The sequence below is a fragment of the Caloenas nicobarica genome, chromosome Z, assembly GCF_036013445.1.
Source record: "Caloenas nicobarica isolate bCalNic1 chromosome Z, bCalNic1.hap1, whole genome shotgun sequence".
Lineage (NCBI taxonomy): Eukaryota > Metazoa > Chordata > Aves > Columbiformes > Columbidae > Caloenas > Caloenas nicobarica.
This window is the reverse complement of record NC_088284.1, coordinates 89,637,884-89,662,174: the sequence shown is the minus strand read 5'-3', so window position 1 is coordinate 89,662,174 and position 24,291 is coordinate 89,637,884. Positions and strand designations below refer to the sequence as shown.

Below are 24,291 nucleotides of genomic sequence, written 5' to 3'. Positions count from 1 at the left end.
CGCTGTTCCGCTGCAGGGGCCCCGGCGTCGGGCCCCGCGCTGGCCCCTGCCCGCCTCCGCTCCTCCCAGAGCGGCGGGCTGGCGCTTGGCTGCTCGCCGGGGCCTGTGACGGGCCGGGCGCGCTGCTCACCGCGGCCCTGGGAACGGAGCGGGCGGGGCCGCGGCTGCAGCCGGAGCCTTTGCGGGACGGGACCGCGGCGCCCGGAAACACCGTGTGGCGGCTGCGAGCGGAGCCGGCAGTGAGGGCGAGCTGGGCAGGCGGCCGGGAGCTGCAGGTGGGAGGCCTGGGCTGGGAGCGGGGGCAGCGGAGCCCGGCTGGGGCTGTCCCGGAGGGAGCGGCGCCGGGGTTATGGGGGGGGAAGCCTGAGGGAGGCCTGTGGTGTGGGAGGGGGAGACGTGCGGGGTGGGTGGCTGGGGCGGGAAGCAGGTCTGACGGAGCAGGCTGGGGAGGGGAAGAGTGGCATTGAGGAGATCCTGAGAGCAATGTCTGTAAATGCAATAATCAGGGAAAGAGGGAGGGCTGAGGGTGAAGTTCCTGTGAGGAAGCAGCTGCCGGTGGAGTTGGGAAGGGATGGGGGGCTGGCCGGCAGCCGCGTCGGGGCTCGCTGGTGCCTGCTCCGTGGGGCTGGCCGGTGTCTGCCGAGAGGGTGCTCGCTGTGCCCGTGTGGTGCTGTGTGCCAAGTTAACAGAAATGCATGCTTCACAAGTGTTTTCATGGCATCACGATTTCATACTGAGTTTTTGAAACGAGTAGTGCTTTAGCAGTGCAAAGCTTATGGATTAAATCGGCAAACCAGAAGATGCAGAGATAATGAGCATAGTAATATAATACATGTTATGGAATAGACTGGAAGGTTAAAGATAAATGCCAAAAGGTACTCCAACGTGTTTCATTTTATTGAATCCTATAAACTATATTTTAAATCAGAGTAAGGAAGACTTGAATACCAAAGATTTTGAAGTATTGATTGGGTGGAGGAGACTGAGACTGCTTCCTGCAACAGGGGGATGTGTTATTTGGGACATAAAAACACATGCAACAAACCTTTCTAAAACTGAGTGAGCACCATAGTGGAAAGCGTATCTGCCACGGTGGCCTCTACCCAGGAGCGTTGCAATCTAAAGCAACTGCTGCTTTTCAAAGAACGTGTGTGCAGACTGACAAAATGGGGTTTAGAATGAACATTAGGTGATGAGCTGATTCTCCCAAAATCTGTGGGGCTGCCTTTCTCCACAGGAACTGCACTCGACTCATCTGAACTCTTTGTATGTGGACCGAGTTGAGCGTGACCTGTTCAGCTCTTCTCTGTTAAATTAATACACAGGACCTGCTACACAAAAGCTGTCACTGTACAGACAGTTTGCAGGAGCAAAAAAAAAAACCAGCATGCTCTATGATGCATGCTTTTCTTAAAGAATAAGCAGCATCAGATTTCTTTAGAGGCAGCAGGTTGAGTTTGAGAGAGGTGATAGTTGTGGAGAAACTGATTTACAGTAACCTCTTCTTTCAGAATCTGTAGCTCATTATTCCCTTGTACATTGTTAGGCATTCACAGAATCACAGAATGTTAGGGATTGGAAGGGACCTCGAAAGATCATCTAGTCCAATCCGCCTGCCAGGGCAGGAACACCTAGGTGAGGTTACACAGGAAGGCGTCCAGGCGGGTTTTGAATGTCTCCAGAGGAGGAGAATCCACAACCTCCCTGGGCAGCCTGTTCCAGTGTTCCGTCACCCTCACTGAGAAGAAGTTTCTTCTCAAATTTAAGTGGAACCTCTTGTGTTCCAGCTTGAACCCATTACCCCTTGTCTTACTGTTGGTTGTCACCGAGAAGAGCCTGGCTCCATCCTCGTGACACCCACCCTTTATATATTTATAAACATTGATGAGGTCACCCCTCAGTCTCCTCTTCTCCAAGCTAAAGAGACCCAGCTCCCTCAGCCTTTCCTCATAAGGGAGATGCTCCACTCCCTTAATCATCTTTGTGGCCCTGCGCTGGACTCTCTCCAGCAGTTCCCTGTCCTTCTTGAACTGAGGGGCCCAGAACTGGACACAATATTCCAGATGTGGTCTCACCAGGGTAGAGTAGAGGGGAAGGAGAACCTCTCTCGACCTACTAACCACCCCCCTTCTTATACACCCCAGGATGCCATTGGCCTTCTTGGCCACAAGGGCCCAGTGCTGGCTCATGGTCATCCTGCTGTCCACCAGGACCCCCAGGTCCCTTTCCCCTACACTGCTCTCTAATAGGTCATTCCCCAACCTGTACTGGAACCTGGGGTTGTTCCTGCCCAGATGCAAGACTCTACATTTTCCCTTGTTATATTTCATTAAATTTTTCCCCACCCAACTCTCCAGCCTATCCAGATCTCGCTGGATGGCAGCACAGCCCTCTGCCGTGTCAGCCACTCCTCCCAGCTTGGTGTCATCAGCAAACTTGCTGATAGTACACTCAATTCCCTCATCCAAGTCATTGATGAATATATTGAACAGTATTGGTCCCAGAACTGACCCCTGAGGCACTCCACTAGATACAGGCCTCCAACCAGACTCTGCCCCATTGACCACGACTCTCTGGCTTCTCTCCTTCAGCCAGTTTGCAGTCCACCTCACTACCCGATCATCCAGTCCACACTTCCTCAGTTTTGCCGTGAGGATGCTGTGGATGACGGTGTCAAATGCTTTGCTGAAGTCAAGGTAGACCACATCCACTGCTCTGCCATCGTCAATCCACCTTGTTACGTCTTCATAAAAGGCTATGAGGTTGGTCAAACACGACTTCCCCTTGGTGAAGCCATGTTGACTGTCCCTGATGACCCTCTTATCCTTGATATGTCTTAAGATGGCACCAAGGATAAGGTGTTCCATCACTTTCCCAGGGATGGAGGTGAGGCTGACCGGTCTATAGTTGCCCGGGTCCTCCTTCTTGCCCTTTTTGAAGACCGGAGTGACATTTGCTTTCCTCCAGTCCTCAGGCACCTCTCCCGTTTCCCAAGACTTGGCAAAGATGATGGAGAGCGGTCCAGCAATGACTTCAGCCAGCTCCCTCAGCACCCGCGGGTGCATCCCATCTGGACCCATGGATTTATGGGTGTCCAGATTGCTTAACTGGTCCCTAACCCAGTCCTCATCAACTGAGGCAGACTCCTCCATTGCCCTGCCTTCCTCTGGGGCCTCAGGGGTACGGAGCTCCTCAGGACAGCCTCCGGCAGAGTAGACAGAGACAAAGGCGGCATTCAGTAATTCTGCCTTCTCTGCATCTTCTGTCACCAGGGCACCCACCCCGTTCATCAGTGGGCCTACATTGCCTCTGGTGTTAGTTTTATCTGCCATGTATTTGAAGAAGCTCTTCCTGTTGTCCTTGACCCCTCTCGCCAGGTTTAACTCTAAGGAGGCCTTAGCTTTCCTAGTTGCCTCCCTACATCCTCTGACAACAGCCTTATATTCTTCCCAAGTGGCCAGCCCCTCCTTCCATGATTTGTAAACCCTCCTCTTCCACTTGAGTTTGCCCAGCAGTTCCCTGTTTAACCACGCAGGTCTCCTGGCTCCCTTCCTTGACTTCCTACACGTCGGGATGCACTGATCTTGAGCTTGGTAGAAGCAGCCCCTGAATGTTAACCAACTATCTTGGGCCCCTTTACCTTCAAGCAGCCTAGCCCACGGGATTTCCTCCAGCAATTGTTTGAAAAGGCCAAAGTCGGCCCTGCTGAAGTCCAGGGTTGCAATTCTGCTCGGTATTCTGCTCCCACCACAGGAGATTCTGAACTCCACCATCTCATGGCCACTGCAACCAAGGCAGCCCCCCACCTTTACTGCTTCGACCAGACCCTCCTTGTTAGCGAGGACGAGATCCAGCAGCGCACCTCTCCTAGTCGGCTCCTCCACCATTTGCATCAGAAAGTTATCGTCAATGCACTGGAGGAACCTCCTAGACTGAGGCTGGCTGGCTGAGTAGTCCTTCCAGCAAACATCAGGGTAGTTAAAATCCCCCATAACAACCAGAGCCTGTGACTGTGAGGCCACGCTCAGCTGCCCGTAGAAGGCCTCATCAACATCCTCACTCTGATCTGGTGGCCTGTAATAGACTCCCACAACAGTGTCACCCCTGCCAGCCTGCCCCTTAATTCTCACCCAAGCATTGTGAGAACTCATGATTGAAAATTACAGTTCTGGGAGATACAGATCCACTGGTTTGAAATGCATGATGTTCTCATTTGTAGAATTAGAATGTGTAGCGAAAATATTGATTTGAGAAAAGACTATGGTGGTAGTAAGTATAAATTTGCTTTATTTAGAGCAGTGTATTGTTAGAAGTGACTCTTTGTCTTTAACAATCCTACAGGCTGCCTACACAGCCTTATTCCTTATGCTGGTTATGCTGCTGTTTGCAGTAACACAAAAAAGGCAGGGATCATCTGAACCAGGTGCCCAGGGAAATCAAATCACTTGTGTCTGCTTAAAACAGTTCCAGATTTGGCAGTGTTAAGTGAGAGCAACACCTCCTTGATCTTTGGGACAGGCTTGCTAGATACACTTATTCCTCTCTTATTATTCTTTAATTGCTTGCCACCTGGGCTTATTCTTCACCAACTACTTCAGTTCACACCATACGCATGCTGCTTGCGCAGGCTCTGTGCCTTCATTGGGACTCAGGAGGCTGCACAGCTGAATCCCATCAATAGAGGGTGTCTCTAGAGCAGAGAAGATGTTCTTGAGGCCTGTACCTTTTAGGATCTAGCATAATCATGTCAGATGGTTAGGAGTTCAGGATTTTCCCATTGAAATTTTGAACCTTGTCTTATGTTCATACACCTTCAGTACACTGTTCAGCTGTCTAATTTTATTTGTAATTACTAGCTTTCTGTAATAAGTGTCTACAGATTTTACTGTAGTATTTAGTTTGCCTTACTCTGCTCGAATTAGGTCACCTTGACTGAGGGTGGCTGCATTGCCTCGAGAATGCAGATTTGACTAGTAATTCATAAATAGCGGTAGCTGAACCCCGGCTGTATTCAATGTTGAGTCTTTCAACAGCTTCTGTCAAGCTCCTTCATTGGTTTGATGCATCCGCAGGAGCTGCTTTCGGGCGGTGCTTCAGTTCATGGCATTGCACTCCTGGACGCTTGAGGAGGGACGGGCATTGCAACTGAAACTAAGAACTGAATGCCTCCTTGCTCACAGAACCTGAATGTGACTACTACGGTCTTTCTATACTGTGATCTATACAATGAACACAGTGTATGTACTGTTTGAAAAAGAGAGAGGCAGTTAAGGCAGGTTGTATCAAATTTCTGTGCTGGCAGGCAGAGTTTTGCTTAGTAACCGTTATGTCAATATAAAACTATTGCACTACTGTGCACGTAGTTGAAGTCTTCATCTTACAAGAAATACTGCTGCTAGTTTTAGCTCAATGAGGGGCTGATTTTCCTGAATGCTGAATATTTATATTCAATATGTGATATCTTTAATATTCATCAACCCAAATTCTCATCAGCCGAGCAAATCTTCTCTTTGGATTCTTTAGGTTTGGTGTAAAGGATAAAGAGGACGGGGTGAGCTTGAAGAGTAATTAGCCACAAATATGACATTTAAGATTTACAGCGCCCAACTTTTCCTGTCTGATACATAGATTAGAATGGTGTGGGGGTTTTTCCCCCATAAAAGAAAAACAAACAAACAAACCGCAAACAAACAAAAACTAACACTTTGTGAGATCATAAAAAAACTTAGCAGTGTTAAGTTCCCTTTCTGCTAGGTTTTCTGTCAACCTGTAAGAAAACCTTACCTGAGTCCCAAGCAATTTACAGCATGAAATTTGCCATTAGTTAATATGTAATTGCATTCCCTTTGTTAGAGTTGGCAATGGTGGAATTTCCTGGTTGAGTGACAGGCTGGGGAATACAGCCTCCACTAGCCTGGGCAAAGGCCTAGGTTTTTGGAGCAAAGTTGAGAAGAATCATTGGTTGATCCTTAGCAGTTACAACTTAATGTGTAACTGCTCTTTGCATAAGTGCACTTGCCGGCGCTAAAAAGTATCTGCATGATTTTGAAGGGGTCAAGATAAGGTTGTGGGTAGGGAGCTAGATGACTGTTGCAGGAACAAGGTCCACCAGTGTTCTACCGTGTTGTGCTCAATATGCTTGTCATACAAATGTTATTTGAATGCAGTGATGTTTTAATTTTTTTTTGCTAATTAAGAATTTTTAAAAATATAAACGGATAATTTGGAAATACTGCCTGAAGGAAACCTTCATGTGAAAAAAATCTTTGTAAGTCAGTTTCTGCTAGAAGAATAAGGAAGAAACTTTGCTAGAGGATTTGCTTTGAATAACACTTCTGAAGAAGAATACAAGCTTTTAGGAAAACATAGCTTATTTTTTTCAGTGTACTTAATACACATTAGAATGTATCCAGCAAGAAGAATGACTAACAAACTGAAAAACAAAAGGAAGAGTAAGGTAAGTTTTAAAATGATGAAGTGATTTGCAGTAGTTTAGTTGAAAAGTGCCATGTATTTGGGGAGAGACAGCTGACAATTATAGACAGCTTATGGGAGGGAACAGAGCAGAAACTTCTATCAAGTGGGAGGAAGATGGAGAACATTAATAGTGACATTTTAAAGTGAGAAATACAAGGTTTAAGATTACTAGAAATGTTTATAAGATTATAGTTTATAAAAAAAATTTACACAGACATCAAAGATTATGTATTCGGGGGGATAGGGGAAGAAAGAAAAGCATTGTTGAATGTTAGCAGCCCAAATTTGGCAGTTAAGATATTTGTATGTATGTAAAATCTTGTTCATAACCCAGTTCAGCAGCACTTAATAGATTTGGAAAGGCCTGTGCACCCTCAGTACCGCGTGGCATATTTATCACAGAGTCATGGAATGGTTTGGGTGGGAAGGAACCTTAAGGATCACCTAGTTCCAAGCCCCCTGCCGTGGGCAGGGACACCTTCCACTAGACCAGGCTGCTCAAAGCCGCATCCAGCCTGGCCTAGAACACTTAAAATGATGGAGCTTCCACAACTTTGCTGGGCAGCCTGTTCCAGTGTCTTGCTACCTTCAGCACAAAAATCTCTTCCTTATATGCAGTCTACCTTCTTTCAGTTTAAAACCATTGCCCTTGTCCTGACGATACAGGACTGGTAAAAAGTCACTCTGTGTCCCCTTTGTGTATTGAAAGGCCACAATAAGGTCTCCCCAGAACTTTCTCTTCTCCGGGCTGAACAACCTCACCTCTCTCAGCCTGTCTTCACAGGAGAGGTGCTTCAGCCTCCTGATCATTTCTGTGTCCCTCCTCTGGCCCCTCTCCAACAGGTCCTTGTCTTTCCTGTGCTGAGGGCTCCAGAGCTGGACGCAGCATGGCGGGGGGGCCTCACCAGAGCGGAGCAGAGGGGCAGAATCACCTCCCTTGACCTGTTGGCCGCGTTCCTTTTGATGCAGCCCAGGATACGATTGGCCTTTTGGGCTGTGAGCACACGTTGCCGGCTCATGTCCAGTCCTTCATCTACCAGTACCCCAAGTCCTTCTCCACAGGGCTGCTCTCAATCCCCCAGCATGTATCGATGTTGGGGATTTCCCTGGCCCATGTCCAGGACCTTGCGCTTGGCCTTGTTGAACTTCATGAGGTTCCTTCCATCCATTTATTTCTATACATAAACTGTTGTTGTTTTTTTTTTTTGTATTAGATACTGCTCTTAGTAAAAAAAAAAAAAAAGACTATATTGAGTCCAATGGAAAAAAGTTTTGTGGAATAGAACCTTCCTCTGAGGAATGCAGTTGTGTTATAGGAAGTGGCATGTTGTTTGTGTGCTATGCAACACAGGGAAGAAGGAAATGCACGTGTGGAAAGCATAGAAGGAAGTCTATAGAAATATCTTGTTCAAGTTCTGTGAGCTGGCTTTTGCTCCACCTCCCAACTGTGGAGCAACCTCCCAACCTCTTTGTTTCCAGCTTATATTTGTATAGGTGTAGCACCAGCACAGGGTTGGCATTTCATTTGAGAAATATGAGAACTCAATCCTGTGTCTTTAATCCACTATCTTGATTTGAAAGCAAATGCCCAGGACGTATGTCCATACCTGTTCCACTGGAATGAAATAATGTACTTTACTTTCCACTCTGTTTTTCCTTCTGTAAGGCAGACTCAATCCGTGTTTAATTCCCGACAGATCCCAGACGTAGAACTTGGTGTGCTGGCACACAAAACTTAAACTTTGTCTTTTGCAGTTTTAAGAAACTGGTTATCTGCCTCTGTTCGTTAGCTATTGTGCAAGTGCCTTTTGTTTGGTTAAGCTGTCTTAAACTCCTTAATGGAATGGAATGGAATGGAATGGAATGGAATAAGAGATCGCAATAACTCCTGTAACTTGGCTTTTTATTCTACAGTACTATGAGCAGTGGAAACGTTTCACAGCTAGGCCGGAATGAATGTAATTGACATAATGCCATCACCGTGAAGATTGGAAGCATAATAGTAGTTAGTAATTTACTGTTTTAAAAATATACTTTCCTTGTGACAGAGTAGGGAGTAAAGAAATAGTTGCCAGTAGAACTTATTTTCATGTATAATCTTTTGTAAATGGGTAAAAAAGAACATAAACATTAACTCTGTAGCCTGTTGGGAAGGTCTCATTTCCTGATTTTCCGTTAGTCTGTATGTGTTCCGTTTCCATAGGGTGCATCCCTAGGCCATGACCTAGTAAGGCCTTTGCTTTTGTGCATGTGTAGAATCCCAGGCACTGCCAGTGAGCTGTAAATTGCAGGATGGGAGCCTAAATCAGCAGGACCTGTTACCTTCCCTCTGTCATGAATTCATTTTATCTTTATGGACTTGTTCTAAAGACTTGTCAGTGGAAACTGGTAAATGGACCTTGATTTATAGACATCATGTCCACAAGTACCACAAAACTATTTTAAGTGACTTTTAAATTGGATGTTACAGTGAGAGGTGCTAAGTACCTGCAACTCATTGACTGTAATGTAGCCTGTCACTTCTGTTATCTGGTAGTTAAAATACAAAGTAATTGCATGGATGACGTTTGTTCTGGATTGCTCAGTCATTTGACAGAGCACATGTTGTTATTTAAATCTGTGAATTTAACCAGCTCTTTTGTTATGTGACTTATTGGAATTCATTGTTAATTGGTTTTTTTGTTGTCTTACCTACTTCTTGAGATAGTGTTGGGTGCTTAGGTTTGTTTGGGTTTCTTCAGGTTTTCTCTGATAGTCTCTTGAAGTTTCAGAAATTTAAGAAAAAAAAAAATTAATGAATATAATAAAAAGTGAGCCAGCTGCAGTGACTGTAAGAAAATCTTTCTTAGTGGTAGGATGAGAGGAAATGGCCTCAAGTTGTGCCAGGGAGGTTTGAATTGGATATTAGAAAAAATGTATTCACGGAAAGGGTTGTCAGGCATTGGAACAGGCTGCCCAGGGAAGTGGTGGAGTCACCATCCCTGGAGATGTTTAAAAGACATGTAGATGTGATGCTTAGGAACATGGTTTAGAGGTGGACTTGGCAGTGTTAGGTAACAGTTGGACTCAATGGTCTTAAAAGTCTCTTCCAACCTAAACGATTCCATGATTTTTCCACTTTAAAAAAGTCTGGTACCTTTGAATGGGTGTTTTTCAGACTTTGCACAATATGGTATTTTGAGCTGAAGGTATTAGTTCCTGTAGAGATTGTTTTGTTTTGTTTTCTGAGTCTGTGAAACCTTTCCCAGATCCTCTTCTTTTATACATTTAAGGAGAACAACTCTTCATGTAGTATCCACCTCCGTTTTACCCACCTGTGTGTACTGAAGTTGGAGGTTACGTGGCTGTAAATACCATGTTGGCTTACTGCATGTTGACGTGCCAGATAGACCGGCCTTTAACCTCTTCCCCTCCCTTCCATGTTGCTGGCTGTAGGGTGTGTCTACATGGTATAAACTGCATGGAAGTGGTTTACTTTTTTTTTTTACCAAGACTAATAAAATAAAAGAATAACGAGCCTAGTCACTGAATTAACAGATGTGGTAGGCTATGTTACAGTCAATGAGTTGCAGGTACTTAGAACTGCCATTGTAAGCTGCAGTTCAAAAGTCCCTGAGTTAATGTGACCACTCAACTTCCAGTCTTTGAATTAGCAAACCTAAATTTGATTTTTGGAACAGATGCATCCTGCAGAGTACTGAGTAGTCTTTCCAAAGCCCAGTAAGAAATCTAAGCCCGGCTGTAACTCTGTATAGGAAATGCGTTGGGAACTTTCATTTCATTATTGGTTTAAGACAATCAAAGTGTGGTCTGTTACTGAAGACACTAGTTCATTTAGAATGTGACTGAACAGTCTGTTGCAGTGAGGGCAGCAGGCGCTCATGGCTAGAAGAGGGGAATTACATCTCTGGTAGTAATCTGTAAATCTAAGCCTGCTGTAAAACTGCAGCTGAAGTCAGTTCAACTGTTTGAAGTTCAGTACTTGCCTTTTTGGGATCCAGTCCCCAGTTTGCACCGAGTTCTATGAACTGATATGCGGCTCTGCTTTTAAAAGAAAGGAGGCAGGACCAGGAGAGCCGGTAAGATATTATGTGTGCTCAGTAGAGTGTGGTTATTTTATTGGCAAATGTAAGCTCAGGACTCTGTAGTTCCGGCTTTATGAACGAACTATTTGTAAGTACAGTATGAAACTTCACAGACTTGTTCTTTACTAGCCTGTCTTGCTGACCACTGACAGGACAACTTGTAACAAATATCTTATTTCAGCTATCACATTGGACACTTAAACTCTATTTTGTGTGAATTTTGGAAACTCTGAAACTGTCGTAGTGAATTGCGGTAAAGAAATGTTTTCGCCTATTGGCACCTTGGGGAAAATTCCCTTTTTTTATCATGACCACTAAAGAAGACAAGACTGTAGTTCAAAATAATGTTGTGGTATGTATTCCTTTGCTGATGGCTTACGAGACTGTTGTGCTTGTTGGTATGTTTTCATGCTGAATGCTTTGATACTTGCTTATAAACAAGGTATTAGTGATTTATATTTAAAATTACATTTTAAGCTGCTTAGTAAATAGTTGGTTGTGTTTCAGCAAGAAATTCACGTGAACATTGTTTTCTGATATCGTGACCTATTTTGAAGGTTAAGGAACTGATCTCTGAGAATTTTGAACATTTGTAAAACCCTTTGTCACTTCACAGGCTCACAGAATGCAGAAATTTGGGTCCAAGCTCAGGACGGATGTGTGTTCCCATTATCTATATTATATGCAGAAACATTTTGAAAACTGAAAACCAAAAAGTTTAAAAACTTATTTATCTGTAAGTGTACTTTCACAAAATTTAGTGTTTTTCTTCTTAACCGTATATTGCTTTTTGCATTTCCAGATTGTCAGGTCTCAATACTAAAAAATTACATAGATGGAAAAGGTGGAAGAAATTGTTTATGCAAGTTGGCTCACATAAATGTCCATTTTGCAATGTCAGTTTTCTTCAGTAGAACAGGCAGACCTTTTCATGAAGTTCAGTTCTGTTTTTCTCTCAGATTTTTTTGTTTTCCTGTTTTCTCCATCTTCTCTATGCTGCTGGTACTTCTCCAGTGAGTATGATCTCTGACCTTGCATGTCCCTCTTCATCCCTTCATGGGAACTGTTCTTCTTTTTCTCCTCCTTGTTCTCAGCTATAGCAAATCTGTTCTTCAAAGGTGTTATTATTTGACTAGCTGATCTTCTTCATTTTGTTGCTGGGGATGCTTAATTCCACAGTAAACATCCTTATGTAAAGGGTTATTCCACCAGAACCTATGGAAAACGTTAGCAAATCTTGAATGTTGTCTGCAGCTTTCTTCTCCTTTGTGCTTTACATTTCTGTCTGATTTATATTGTCCAGTGCATTTGCATCTGTGGTATTTGTTTCTTTGGAGAGTTAAATAAAGTCATAGTTCATACAGAAGTATCTTCTATTAAGATTCCTTAAAGGAATCCTTGTGTATTTCTTCCTCAGTTTCTGCATCCTGGCATCTTTTTCTTCCTCCTTTGCCAATATGCTTTTACAAATATTTTTACATCCATATGATTCTTGAGGTAAACGATTGTATTGTGTAGGATACAAATATGTGCTTCCTATCTCTGCAGCTGTTGGCAGTTCGTATTTGTTTGCAGGTTACCGCAGTGTCTCTTAAGTATCCGTGCCATATAGGTATTCATTTGGCTTTGTATGCTTGACTGGAGAAAATCAATGTTTAGAGACAAGATAAAGGCAAGTCAGAAATATTTGAATAGCACAGCTCTCCAGATTTCTGGAAAAATAGCAATGAAAATTGTTGTGAAATGCACCCTGAGGTAGAGAAATGCAGTCAGCAAGAAGCAGCTTCAGTTTCAGCTACAAATATTTAGAAATATCAGCATATCCTTCAGCATTGTGTACAAAACCAGATAGTTAATGAGTCAAAACCTGTGTACCTGTAGGTGTAAAACATGCATAGGGACAGCTCTGGCATATATATCCAAAAAGTATTGCTTATGCCATCTCTGCACTTCTGAAAGTGAGAACTGTGTTCACTGTCTTGACTTGCTACTGTTTTTCTTTCACTTGAAAATGTATTTGGTAACTTTTAATTACTGGTTTTATTTTACTTTGGCATTATAAAACACTGCTCTGTTTTTGAATATATGGACAATGAATTTTTGATAGAAAGTATTGATTTCTGTGCATATGGAAATTCTTCATACTTAATAAGAATAGCAGAAAATTATATAATATTTTGAATAGCAGCAATGCATTTTTAAAATTTCCTTGTAATGTACTGCGCTCGCAAAATGGAGGTCGCTTTCTCTATTAGTCTCCTGCACTAATTTAGTGCTTTGATTGGTGACAAAGTGCAAAGAAAAGCCACGTCAGCTTGGTGAAAGTTCATGGTAGAGATGATACTTCTTTAGTAATGTAAGGTTTGTGGTAGTCAGTGCAGTATGTAAAAGTAGGTGCAGTCACCTAGTTATCTATATTCAACTATTTTTTTCTGAGCAGGATAATCAGCAGGACAGGTTTAGTGCTGTCTCCTCTGCAGCTCTTCCATCCCATGTCTTCCCATCCAACCCTGCTTTCCCACAACTCTCCTTCAGTGTCAGGCATTCCTCTCATTTTCATTTAAAGTAGCCCAACCCTCACCCTGTCTTATCCTGGCACTGTGTCATCTGGCAAGGCAGAGACTGCAACCTGAAAAACGTCAGAGAGGTGGAAGAATGAGAAGATCTCTGCCTTCTGGGAACAGCTCCTTGCAGCAGGGGTACTGGACATTCTGCAGTACCATAGTGTGGGGCTTTTTCACTCTGAAAATATCATCTGAGCCTTCACTTACGTAAAAAAATCCATGATTGATTTAACTTAGGTGATTTCTTTTGTGAAACCAGTTATTGAAAAGCCAATTATGAGTTAATAGCTGTTATTTTACTTTATTGTTACAGATAAGAAATACTTCATTTTATTTCTCTATTAGTTATCACCTCTTCTAATCTTCTGATATGCTTCCCCATTTGTTATCATATACTTGAAAAACATTTTTAAAGTGTTAATCTCCTTTTTATTTTTAAATATCAGATAAGGTTTGTTTTCCATTGGCTGAGCTCCCTGGATAACTTCTTTTAATATGCTGATTCCTAAGGGAAATATCTATCTGCAATATTACCTTTTAAGCCTGGTTGTGTTGTTTTTTGTTTTTCTGTTTCAGGAAGAACAAAGTCAAGAAATGTCTACCAATTTAAAATACCTTTCATTGGGCATCCTGGTTTTTCAGACCACAAGTTTAGTCTTGACCATGCGTTATTCTCGGACACTGAAAGAAGAAGGACCTCGTTACTTGTCCTCTACTGCAGTGGTTATTGCTGAACTTCTGAAGATTTTGGCCTGTGTTCTATTGGTCTACAAAGACAGCAGTAGGTATCAAATTTTGTACCAATTAATTTTCCTAATCAATATGCTGTATTGCAGTGGCAGCTGAAAAGCGGCCATGTGAGTACAGGCGTACAACAAAGCATTTCCCTTTTCATGTAAGAAATAGTCTTGGAAAGACACTAATCAAACTTCACTCCCCAACACACAATACACAATACTGTATATTAGCTGAAAAGAGTTCTCTAAAGAATGTGGATACTGAGGGGTGCAAGGATATGTCTTCTACCAACAGCTTGAAGATTGTGTTTGCTCGGGCAATTTAAGAAATTCATATGTAGAAGCAGGAAAAAAATGAAAAGCTTTAAGTGTGTCCAAAGCATGGATGATAATTTAGAAGCCTATAATAAACAACAGATGCAGAAGGGAGGAAACAATTTCATTACTACAGGAAGAGACACAGTTTTAAGCTCAAAAAAGTATATCCATATTTACTGTAATTCTTATTTTGTACATTTTATACTGAATTTATCCATTTCCTTGACATATATATTCGATCTTCAACAGCTTAAAAATATTGGATATGCATAAATATTGCTGACTCTTTAGGCTCTTAATGTGCAATTTTTAGGTGATACTCTTTAATGTATTGTCTTCAAATATTGATATGGTTTCAATAAGTTTTACTTAAAGTATTTCAAATGATCATTCTAGTTCTGATATTCCAGGCTACAGGAAGATACTTTGCAGTCTTTTTTTCTTACATATATGAGGCTTCTTAAAGTCAAACAAACACAGTATTTTGAGGTCGTGATAGCTATAGAAAGGGGACAACAATCTTTAAGAATAGAATCCTCTGCGCTCTCTTTTTCCCTCTCCTTTTAGTGAATGTCTATTTCTTTTGTTGTTTCTTTGGGCAGAGTGCAATTTACGGAGTCTGAACAGAGTGCTACATGATGAAATCCTTAATAAACCCATGGAAACTCTTAAACTTGCTATTCCTTCAGGAATTTATACTCTTCAGAATAACTTGCTGTATGTTGCATTGTCAAACCTAGATGCAGCCACATACCAGGTATTGTACATTCAGATTTCTCTGTAAGTTTAAAAAAAAACCCCATGAATTATGTGGTAGTAATTGTTTCTGGGTTCTTCTAGGTTACATATCAACTGAAAATTCTTACCACAGCATTGTTTTCTGTGTCCATGTTAAGCAAGAAATTGGGTGTATACCAATGGCTTTCATTAGTAATATTGATGACAGGAGTGGCATTTGTGCAGGTAAATATTAACAGGTGGTTTGTGTTTATTTAATGTGTTTATTCAAGGAACGTGGATTTCTATACTGATCATACAGCTTTCTGATTCTACCAGCTGCACATGAGCACCACAGTATGGTCAGGAGCTATGAATCACCACTGGCCAGGGCTAGAGGACACCAGAAATGGTTCAGAGGCAGAAGAGAACACCTCTTTTGTGTCCCAGTGCTCTACTGTAGAATGTGACACGGCCTCTGAAGCAACTTGCAAATAAAAGTAATAAGCAGCATTTATTAGCACACTTCTTCAGACATTAGGGATTCACAGGTACTTCTGTGCCAGCGCAGTCCTACTGCTCACCTTGTGGTCTCAGCACGGCAAATTTACTTCAGGTTTTCAAGAGGCAAACTTGGCATCTGTTCTGATAGTGCAAGTACAGGACTTCGTAGTTTTCAAAGGGCAGGATCATGGGATAAGAGAGTATTCTAAGAATTTTTAGCATATCCTAAATTCCTATTAGGAATTTTTATTTTAAAACTTAAGGATTTGACAAAAAATCTGAGGATTAAATTTTATAGAATTTTCAAATTTAATAATTAAAAATTAGAACAAATTCTGTTAGTAGCTAACAGACTCTTCAATATGTTTTTCTCTATAGCATTGCATTTTATTCTGTTAGATATATTGCAGGATTTAGCTTCATAAATTTCAGCTTCTTTTAGTTGTCTGCATAGTCACTGAGGAGGGGCACATGCAAAAGGCAATTCATCCCATCTTAAAGATAGCTGGTATAAGTGGTTTTCTAACTGTGCTTATATTCATAAGGTAATGCGGTCAAGCCCCGGCCAGCAAGTAAGCACTACACAGCAGCTCACTCACCCTCCCCCTGTGGGAGAGGGGGGAGAATCAGAAGAGTAAAAGTGAGAAAGCCTGTGTTTCGAGATAAAGACAGTTTACGAAGTAAAGCAAAAGCCACATGCGCAAAGTAAAACAAGGAATTCGTTCACCACTCCGCATTGGCAGGCAGGTGTTCGGCCATCTCCAGGAAAGCAGGGCTCTGTCATGTGTCCCCTCTTCCTCCTTTGTCCCCCAAAATATATACTGAGCATGAGGTTGTATGGCGTAGAATGTCCCTTTGGCCAGTTTGGGTCAGCTGTCCTGGCCGTGTCCCCTCCCACGTCCTTGTGCACCTGCAGTCTCCTTGGCTTGGTATTAACATGGCTTGGCAAGAACCAAAACATCAGTGTACTATCAACATTCTTCTCGTGCAAAATCCAAAACAAGGCACCATACCAGCCACTAGGAAGAAAATTAACTCTATCCCAGCCGAAACCAGGACAAGTAACTGTCAGGTGACGGAAGTTGATGACTGTGAATGACCATGATGAGCCATGCTGGGATTCAGGAATAGTTCTGCTTTATAAAACAGAGATCCTGGACCTGCTGCAGTTGATGGGTGTTCTCCCAGTCCAGGCACAATTTGACTCCTTACAAATATGTAGAAAGAAAAATTGTGGTTTTGCAGTCCTTTAAAAGTATTTATGGTGCAAAATACAGAACTTTACAAGCGTGTGATTATCTGTATTTAATAACTGTTGCTAGAAAACAAATTTGCATTTATAGATACTAATGACTTGATTTTATCTATGAATTTTGTATAACTGTTTTTGCATCCAGTGGCCTTCAGACTCTCAAGCAACAGCTGCTAAGGAACATTCAGCAGGATCTCAGTTTGTAGGCCTGATTGCAGTTCTTATAGCATGCTTTTCTAGTGGATTTGCTGGGGTTTATTTTGAGAAAATTTTGAAGGAAACAAAGCAGTCAGTGTGGATCAGAAACATTCAGCTTGGTAAGTTGGATTTTAGTCATCTCTTGGAGATACCGCATTTTGAAGAATTAAGATAAATGTGCAAAATATAGATACATAAAGATATCACCAACATTTTAGTATTTTGCATAAATGTACTTTTAAAACCAAGAGTACAAACTCTTCTGGATAGAATTCTAGCAGTTGCTTTCAGATCTCAACCTAGTTCTTGATTTAACTTGGTTATAGTGTGTCAGTAAGTTTGTACAGGGTCTGTTGATTGAATTTGTATATAAAATTTTTTAAAGAGTGTTATGCAGAATTCTGTGTATCCTCTGTGTCTAAAAATCATTGTCTTTTGCTCTAATTCATAAGATCTGATAAATATAGATAGTTTTTCCTTTTTTTTAGGGAGAATATAGGGACATTAAAACAAAATGTGTTTTGAAATGCTTTAAAATTAACATTTTTTTTCTCTTTTGTCTGGGTAAGTAGTTTTTATAGATTGGCACTTATAATACAAAAGAACTGCTTTGTGAATAAAGTTGAGGTAATTAATTATTTCAGTACAAAGGTCAGTTTGTTTTAGTTGTCCAAATAATTACTGCAGACAGACGTGCAAAAGACAGTTCATCTTAAGCATTTTAATGCCGTTACCTATTTTGCACCTATCAGTAAGAGAATACATTCTATTTCCAAAGTAGTTCTGGATCTTCTAGACCCTAGATATTAATGGCGACAGAGTTGATCCATTTTCCTGAAAGAGTTTTCCATCAGCTCAGAGCAATCTTGTCCAGTGTACAGGATTGGAAATATGTGATATTTCAATATCAGCAATATCTTTTTGTTCCTGTTTTGCAAGAGGAACAAAACTTATTGTTGGAGTTGGCCTTCTGTCTCTAGTCTCCACCTGTAGACAATAATTATTTATTGCATATTTGAATAAATGCCTTCAGCAGAATTTGAACTTTCCAGTACCTTAGTATGGACTCTTGATCAAATCCATGGTACTGTAGAATTAAGTCATAGGGATGATTTAGTGGATCAGGGCTGTGTACGCAGTCTGATAGAGTGTAATGAAGTACCATAAAAACAGGAGACGGTGTGGGTTGTTTTTGGGGGTTTTTTTTGTAATTAGATAGTTGGTCAAAACTGGTATGGTAAAATATGTCTCAATACAAGCTATATTTTTTTTCCTTTTCCTGTTCCCGTGTTTTGATTATAAATGGATTAAGTTAAAAATGCAGAACTGCATTTGGATTATATTTTAGTATTTTTACATGTCCATTGTGTTGAAACTTGAGGATAGAGAATGGGATCAAAACCTCTACTTACTATCTGCTAGTATTTCTTGAAATTATGCATAATGAAACTAAGTTTTCTTGAACAGGGTGTAGGGGTTACATCAGGAGAGGTTATGTTAGGGAATTTTGGAGGCAGAGAAGAGTGGGTAGCTGGGGCTTGGTCCAGGATATTAAGGTAAGATTTGGTGCTCTGGATGGAGCTACAATGTAAAATCCGTTGCTAAGAAAAGCTGATTATTATTACTTTCAATTTCCATGCTAAAAGCACTTTGGTGGGCAACAATGCAGATATCTGAAACAATTTCCAATCAAACATAATTGTTGAAAAATCAATGATCTCTTCTAAAACATTCTTTAGTTTTTTCTACAGTGCACAAAAGTATATATGAAAACAAATGAGTTAACTAGTTTGATAGCCAGCCTGGTCATATATTGAATGTTCCAGTAATTGTTTTGTGAAAACTATGAGATCAGAACAGACTGCATCTGAACACAAACTGTTCAGGGTAATTAATAGCTAGGACAGTGATACATGAAGACATAAATGTCTGTGTTATTAGTGAGAATTTAATCACCTGATTTTCTTTATTTTTTGTTAGTGAGCTTAATTTGCCTCAGTACAAAATGCAGTAGAATATGTTTACTATTAAAGTTTTCTTCAGTTGAAAAATGAGATGATTTTTGTCATGTCTCGTAGAGGGTTTCCTGATACAGCTCTTAGAAAATATTCAAAACATCGAATCACAGTTTCATAAATACGTTAGTGTATCCCTTCTGCAACTGCAAGGTTATTTGCACAACATGGTATCATTCAGGAGCAAGCCAGTCACAAGCAAGAGCTTTGAAATAGAGCCTTTCTTAAAACACAAATAATGAAAACTATATGTCCAACCTGGTTTTAATTTTCATATCCATAGAGAATGATTAGAACTGTAGAAAAAAAATGGAAATTGTATTTGAATCATGTTTGAAAAATTGTCCTCATTCAGTTTTTAATGCATACTAGTATCACATTAGAGATGTATGAGTAGTTTGCTTTATTTATTAATTTTAGCAGGTCAATTGGATAATAGAAATAATTGGTTTAATCTGAATGAAATCTAAATTTTTAATTATGTCTACAAAAAATAATTATTTCTTGTCAAATGGAAGGTTTTATTTTGTTCAAAACAATGCCACCCTTTTCCGATGCACAGAAATGTGATGAAAATAGAGGTCAGCTTTTCACAGAAATGGAATGGAAAAAAAGTTTCCCCTTTTCTGCTCAGGACAAGAGGCTACATCAGTCACAGAGGAGGTGCTTGCATTGCTTCCATTCCTGAGGGGATTAGGAAAAGTTTCCCATCTGATAAAAGAACACTCTACTCACCAAATGATAACCTTTTTAATCGCATCCTGGTTTCTTCTTTTGACATTAAGTCTCTAGTAGTAAACGTGTTGCGTTTGAGACTGGTCCAGAAGAATTCCACTTCCAAGATCCTTGCTCGAATTGGCAAAGCAATAACTCCTGCTCTTAATATGTCAGTGACCGTCTCCTCCACTGAAAGTTTTCCCTGTTTTTCTTTCCAGGTAATAGTGTGACTTCAGCTTTCAGTCCTGACTAGTTGCAGGAAAACCAAAATGGTGCTTAATGAATTTTGCTATATGCCATGAACAAAAATTACCCCATTCCAGTAAAAAAGCAATGGAAGATAAGAATGTCCTAATGGAAACAGTCAAAACTTGTTATAAGTGTGGAAAATTCCTTTTAAAAGTGAATATTTGTATTGCATTTGAACGTGATGGTATTGCAAGTGGCAGTCCTATTTTAAAATCAGATGTATGTGAACAGTCATTGAGGATAAGGAACCTGTTTGCATGTTTTTCACCTGAAACTTTCAAATCTTTCTTATACTTTCAGGATTTTTTGGTAGCATATTTGGACTGATGGGTGTATACATTTATGATGGAGAACAACTGTCAAAGAACGGATTTTTTCAAGGATACAATAAACTTACTTGGATAGTTGTTGTTCTACAGGTGAGATACCTTGTATTATATGTTTCTGTGAAGGCACTTGGGTTTTACTCTTCTATAAAGGAGTGGGGAAACTAATGGGTGTCATTGAAGCTACTGAGAATTCTGTAGTCAAAAGTCTGATCTATCACTATTAGCTAAAACCTATAAATAAAAACCTGGAAAATATATAGCAAGTATATGACTTAAGTATGTGCAATATAAAAGCAGGTAAGCATTATTTATTTTGCAATGTTAAAAAAAATGCCCTTCCTCCTGTGGCTAAAAATGTATAGTATACAAGCATTTCCACTCATTTAATGATGGTAATATGATCAATGATTTCTTCAGTGGGGCAAGAGGAACTTCTCCAATACTTACCTTCACCAGTGCATATCCGTAAAATAACTCTAATGCTCCTAAACATAGACAAAAGCTTTTCCTAAAGTAAACATATGTTGTTAAAATAGATGCTTTCAGTGAAATTACCAGGTTGCAAATCCAAACCTCGATATTTTTCAGGCACTTGGAGGGCTGGTGATTGCTGCTGTTATAAAATATGCAGACAACATTTTAAAGGGATTCGCAACTTCTCTCTCTATTATACTGTCAACATTGATCTCCTATTTCTGGCTGCAAGACTTTGTCCCTACAAGGTAAGAATTCTTTTCCATGTATGCTGAAAGAAAAAAACTTAATGTTTACCAGATAATAACTGCAAAAATAAATAAACAGTCTAAGCCACATTTTTAGAATGTTTAACTACAACTTGCAGACAAAATTTAGTTTCATAGCATACCATAACTAACAATTTTCTCAGTGTAGTTGGCAAGATCACCTTTTCTGTCAGATGCAGCCCCCACAGGTCAGGAATAGCTGAATCTCAAATCTTGGCTTTTGACAAACCACTCTCTTGCAGGCTCTGTTTTAGTTCACTGTCCCTTTCTCCCCTTTTCCTCCTACCCGATCTCCCTCGGTTTGTTTAGTTACCACTTGGCTTTCGTGCTCAACTGTGTCCGCTCTAGTGTCGATGCTGCTCTGTGCTGCCTGCAGCTCTGCTCTGTGAAGCAGCCTCCCCTCTGCCGGCTGTTCTCAGTACGGTCCTGATGGAGGTGACGCCTGACACCTCTTTTCCTTGTCCTCTAAATGGCCCTGTTTCCCACAAGTCATCTCATTGCAAGATGAGTTATGGCTGAACACTGATAATGATGATCATCTTTTTATACTGGTTTCCATTCAGTCTCAAAACAGTCTCTACAAGAGCTAATTGCAATCATACGCACGTGGAAGCTACGCCACAGCAGTTAGTTGCCCAAGGACACCCAGAAGCCCAAAGGCAGAGCTTTTTTCTGAAGATAATACCATATTCATTAGTGAAAACACACAGCCAAGAGAGAGAAGAATGCTTGCTGTATGCTACTAGGTCCTATACACTGTGTCCTGAAATTTTGTGAATCAGATTTTAGTAGTTCTGTGCACTGCAGGTTTTATACATGAATAGGTTCTGGAATAGTGCTTGTCTTGGTGGTGCTTGTTAATATATGGAGTGTAGAAGTAATATTCCAACTTTTAGATATATTGATAGGAATTTGCTTATAATTGACCTATACTCCTCACATATATTACACAGACTTATAGTGTAAAAATATTTTGAATAGTATTTACAAATATTGTATCTGATATAAAGAAACATATTTTTATCTAAAAGTAGTATTTGCAATATTAGCAGGAGTTTAATTAAACATTCAAAAAAGGAAGTAGAACAACTATTTAGGCTTAAAACGTGGAAGACATTGAACTTAAATTATAAGTAGCCTATACTCGTCCTATCAAAACAAATGTAGAAAGTATTTTAAGAATTTCTGCGTGCTCAAATGGAAAATTAATAAGTAACTTACCAGCTTCTGCAAACATGGTGAAAATGGAAACAATGGTAAATAATTAAATCAGATGGAGCCAACTAGCACCATGTAGAACTTGAAGCCATCTCATTTAATAAAACTTGATTAACTTGAGTTAATCAAACTTAATCTTTAGTACTTTGCTTATGCCAAATGAATTTATTTGAACTGAAACTGAGTAATTGTTTCTCTCACTTCAACAAACATTTTTGATTGGGATAATAGATGTAAAGTACTTAAGTGCTTGAACGCGTTGCAATGGATTGTGTCCAGAAATAGGCCAACTGTATTCTCTGAAGGATTATCGTGTCATGCGCCAAAGTTTTTTTAGTGTTTGGTTCAGAAGATCAAATTGTCAACATTGGCATGTCTTTATGACAAGGTTCTTTTCTAAAATGTGTGCTGATTGTCTGTTGGCTTGTAACTATGAAAACAACTTGAAAGGCCTGTATGTCACAATACAAAAGATGCCTTTATTATCTTTTCCTTACATAAATCTTTATGTATCTGCCAAAAATTAGATTGTACTGTCTTGCAAACTGGTTCTTGGGCAGTAATAATTTGTTTTGACATAAGATTTGGACTTCAGAGTAAACACAACTTCAGCAGCCTGATGTACGTAAGATGTTAAGAGTGGCTGGGTAACCACAGTAGTTGCACTTGTTTACCTTCTGTTTGCATTTTGCACAGAGCTTTAAGCAAAAGAAATTTTAAAAAAAAAGGGGGATTGGTGTGATTACTTTTGACAACTATTTCATGAAACTAGAATTTTAATTTTCAGAATATGTCAGTATAATGACACATTACTTTGTGGATGTTTCTTATTTCAACTTCTTCCTGCATCCTTCTATAATAAATATATGCAAACTATTTTGTTTTTTATAAATTGGACAAATATAATTTATCTTTCTGTGTTTCCTCAGGAAAAATGTCCTTTCTTTTGATTGTATTACAAAAATAAAAGGTTATCAAATAAAACGAGCTAACTTTTTTTTTTTTCATCTCTATTCAGTGTATTTTTCTTCGGAGCCGTCCTTGTAATAGCAGCCACTTTCCTATACGGTTATGATCCCAAACCTGCAGGAAATCCCATTAAGGCATAGCAGACTCCTCATCAACCTGCTTCTCAAGATCATGTGCTGGGGGCCTTGCTAACAATGACATGTGGGAAGTGTCATTGTGCACTGCAAGGGAAGGATTACTGCCCTGGATCTAGTGAAGAAATGCCTATGAACAGCCAGAGGGGTTAAAGGTGGATTATGATACTGTCTGTAACTGATGGGGAAAACAATGGCAGGAGAACGCCCAGTGCAACGTGCTAATAAAAACTTGAAAGGAACAAAAAGTTTCCAAGAAACTACAATTGGGAATGTTTACAGCTTTGAGTGGGATTGCTTCCAAAAAATTTGCTCTATTGACTGCTGGAGAAATATGTCCTATGCACTCTTTCAAAGAGCACATGACAACATTGTCAGTTGTATGTTTTTGCAATTTGACTATATTTAATCTTAGTAAATATGTTTTTAACTGTTTGTCTATTTACATGAAATCAGCTGAATACACATCATAGTTCTAAAGTGATGGTTCTAATTAAATATTCCTTATTAAAACTGTGAAGATCGAAGTATGATTGAAAGACACTTTCACAATATCAAATATTTTTATATTTTTAGAAGGCTGATTTAATAACAGAAATCTATGTTCTGTTGCTTATATAAAGCTATTGTAAGAAGGTTAACTTTCTCACCTAAGTACACAAAGGGAGAAATTCAGAGTGAAAGCTGGAAATCTGTGCTGATACTCCAGCCTTCAGGACAGCCTGTAGTGTTCCACCAGATGCAATAACTCTGTGGACACAGGCCAGAGGTTACTGCACTAAGAGCAGGTTATGATGGAGTGCTTGCTCCAATGTAATGTTCGTTATTTTTATTTTTATTGATTATAAATCAACTTGTTGGTAGAACCTTTGAAATAGTTTTTATGCTTTAAATATCCTCTGGGGACTTTTTTAACCACAGTTTTTTAAAATGCCCATAGTAAACATTTTAAATGCATTATTGTTGTCTGTAACAGCTCCATCGGGAGCTATTATGGTATATCATCCATATACTGTACTGTACTTTATTACAGAGGTGTTTTTTAAACAAGTGTTGTTTACTCAT

At 40.1% G+C, this 24,291-nt stretch overlaps 1 protein-coding gene across 1 annotated transcript; it reads left to right on the top strand.

Annotated features, from left to right (window-relative positions):
* Positions 1–211: 211 nt before the first annotated feature.
* Positions 212–23,677, top strand: SLC35A3 (solute carrier family 35 member A3). Its single transcript, XM_065656658.1, has 8 exons — positions 212–275; positions 13,703–13,907; positions 14,784–14,938; positions 15,022–15,144; positions 16,800–16,971; positions 20,134–20,252; positions 20,751–20,884; positions 23,142–23,677. The coding sequence occupies exons 2-8, from the start codon at positions 13,721–13,723 to the stop codon at positions 23,230–23,232; spliced, it is 981 nt and encodes a 326-aa protein (XP_065512730.1). The 5' UTR covers positions 212–275; positions 13,703–13,720; the 3' UTR covers positions 23,233–23,677.
* Positions 23,678–24,291: the final 614 nt, after the last annotated feature.

Excerpts from the sequence above, each read along its gene's own strand:
- SLC35A3 (XM_065656658.1), top strand. The coding sequence starts at position 13,721 with ATGTCTACCAATTTAAAATACCTTTCATTGGGCATCCTGGTTTTTCAG. Across the intron at positions 15,145-16,799 it reads CAGGAGTGGCATTTGTGCAG|TGGCCTTCAGACTCTCAAGC; the intron begins GTAAATATTAAC and ends TTTTGCATCCAG. Across the intron at positions 16,972-20,133 it reads GATCAGAAACATTCAGCTTG|GATTTTTTGGTAGCATATTT; the intron begins GTAAGTTGGATT and ends TTATACTTTCAG.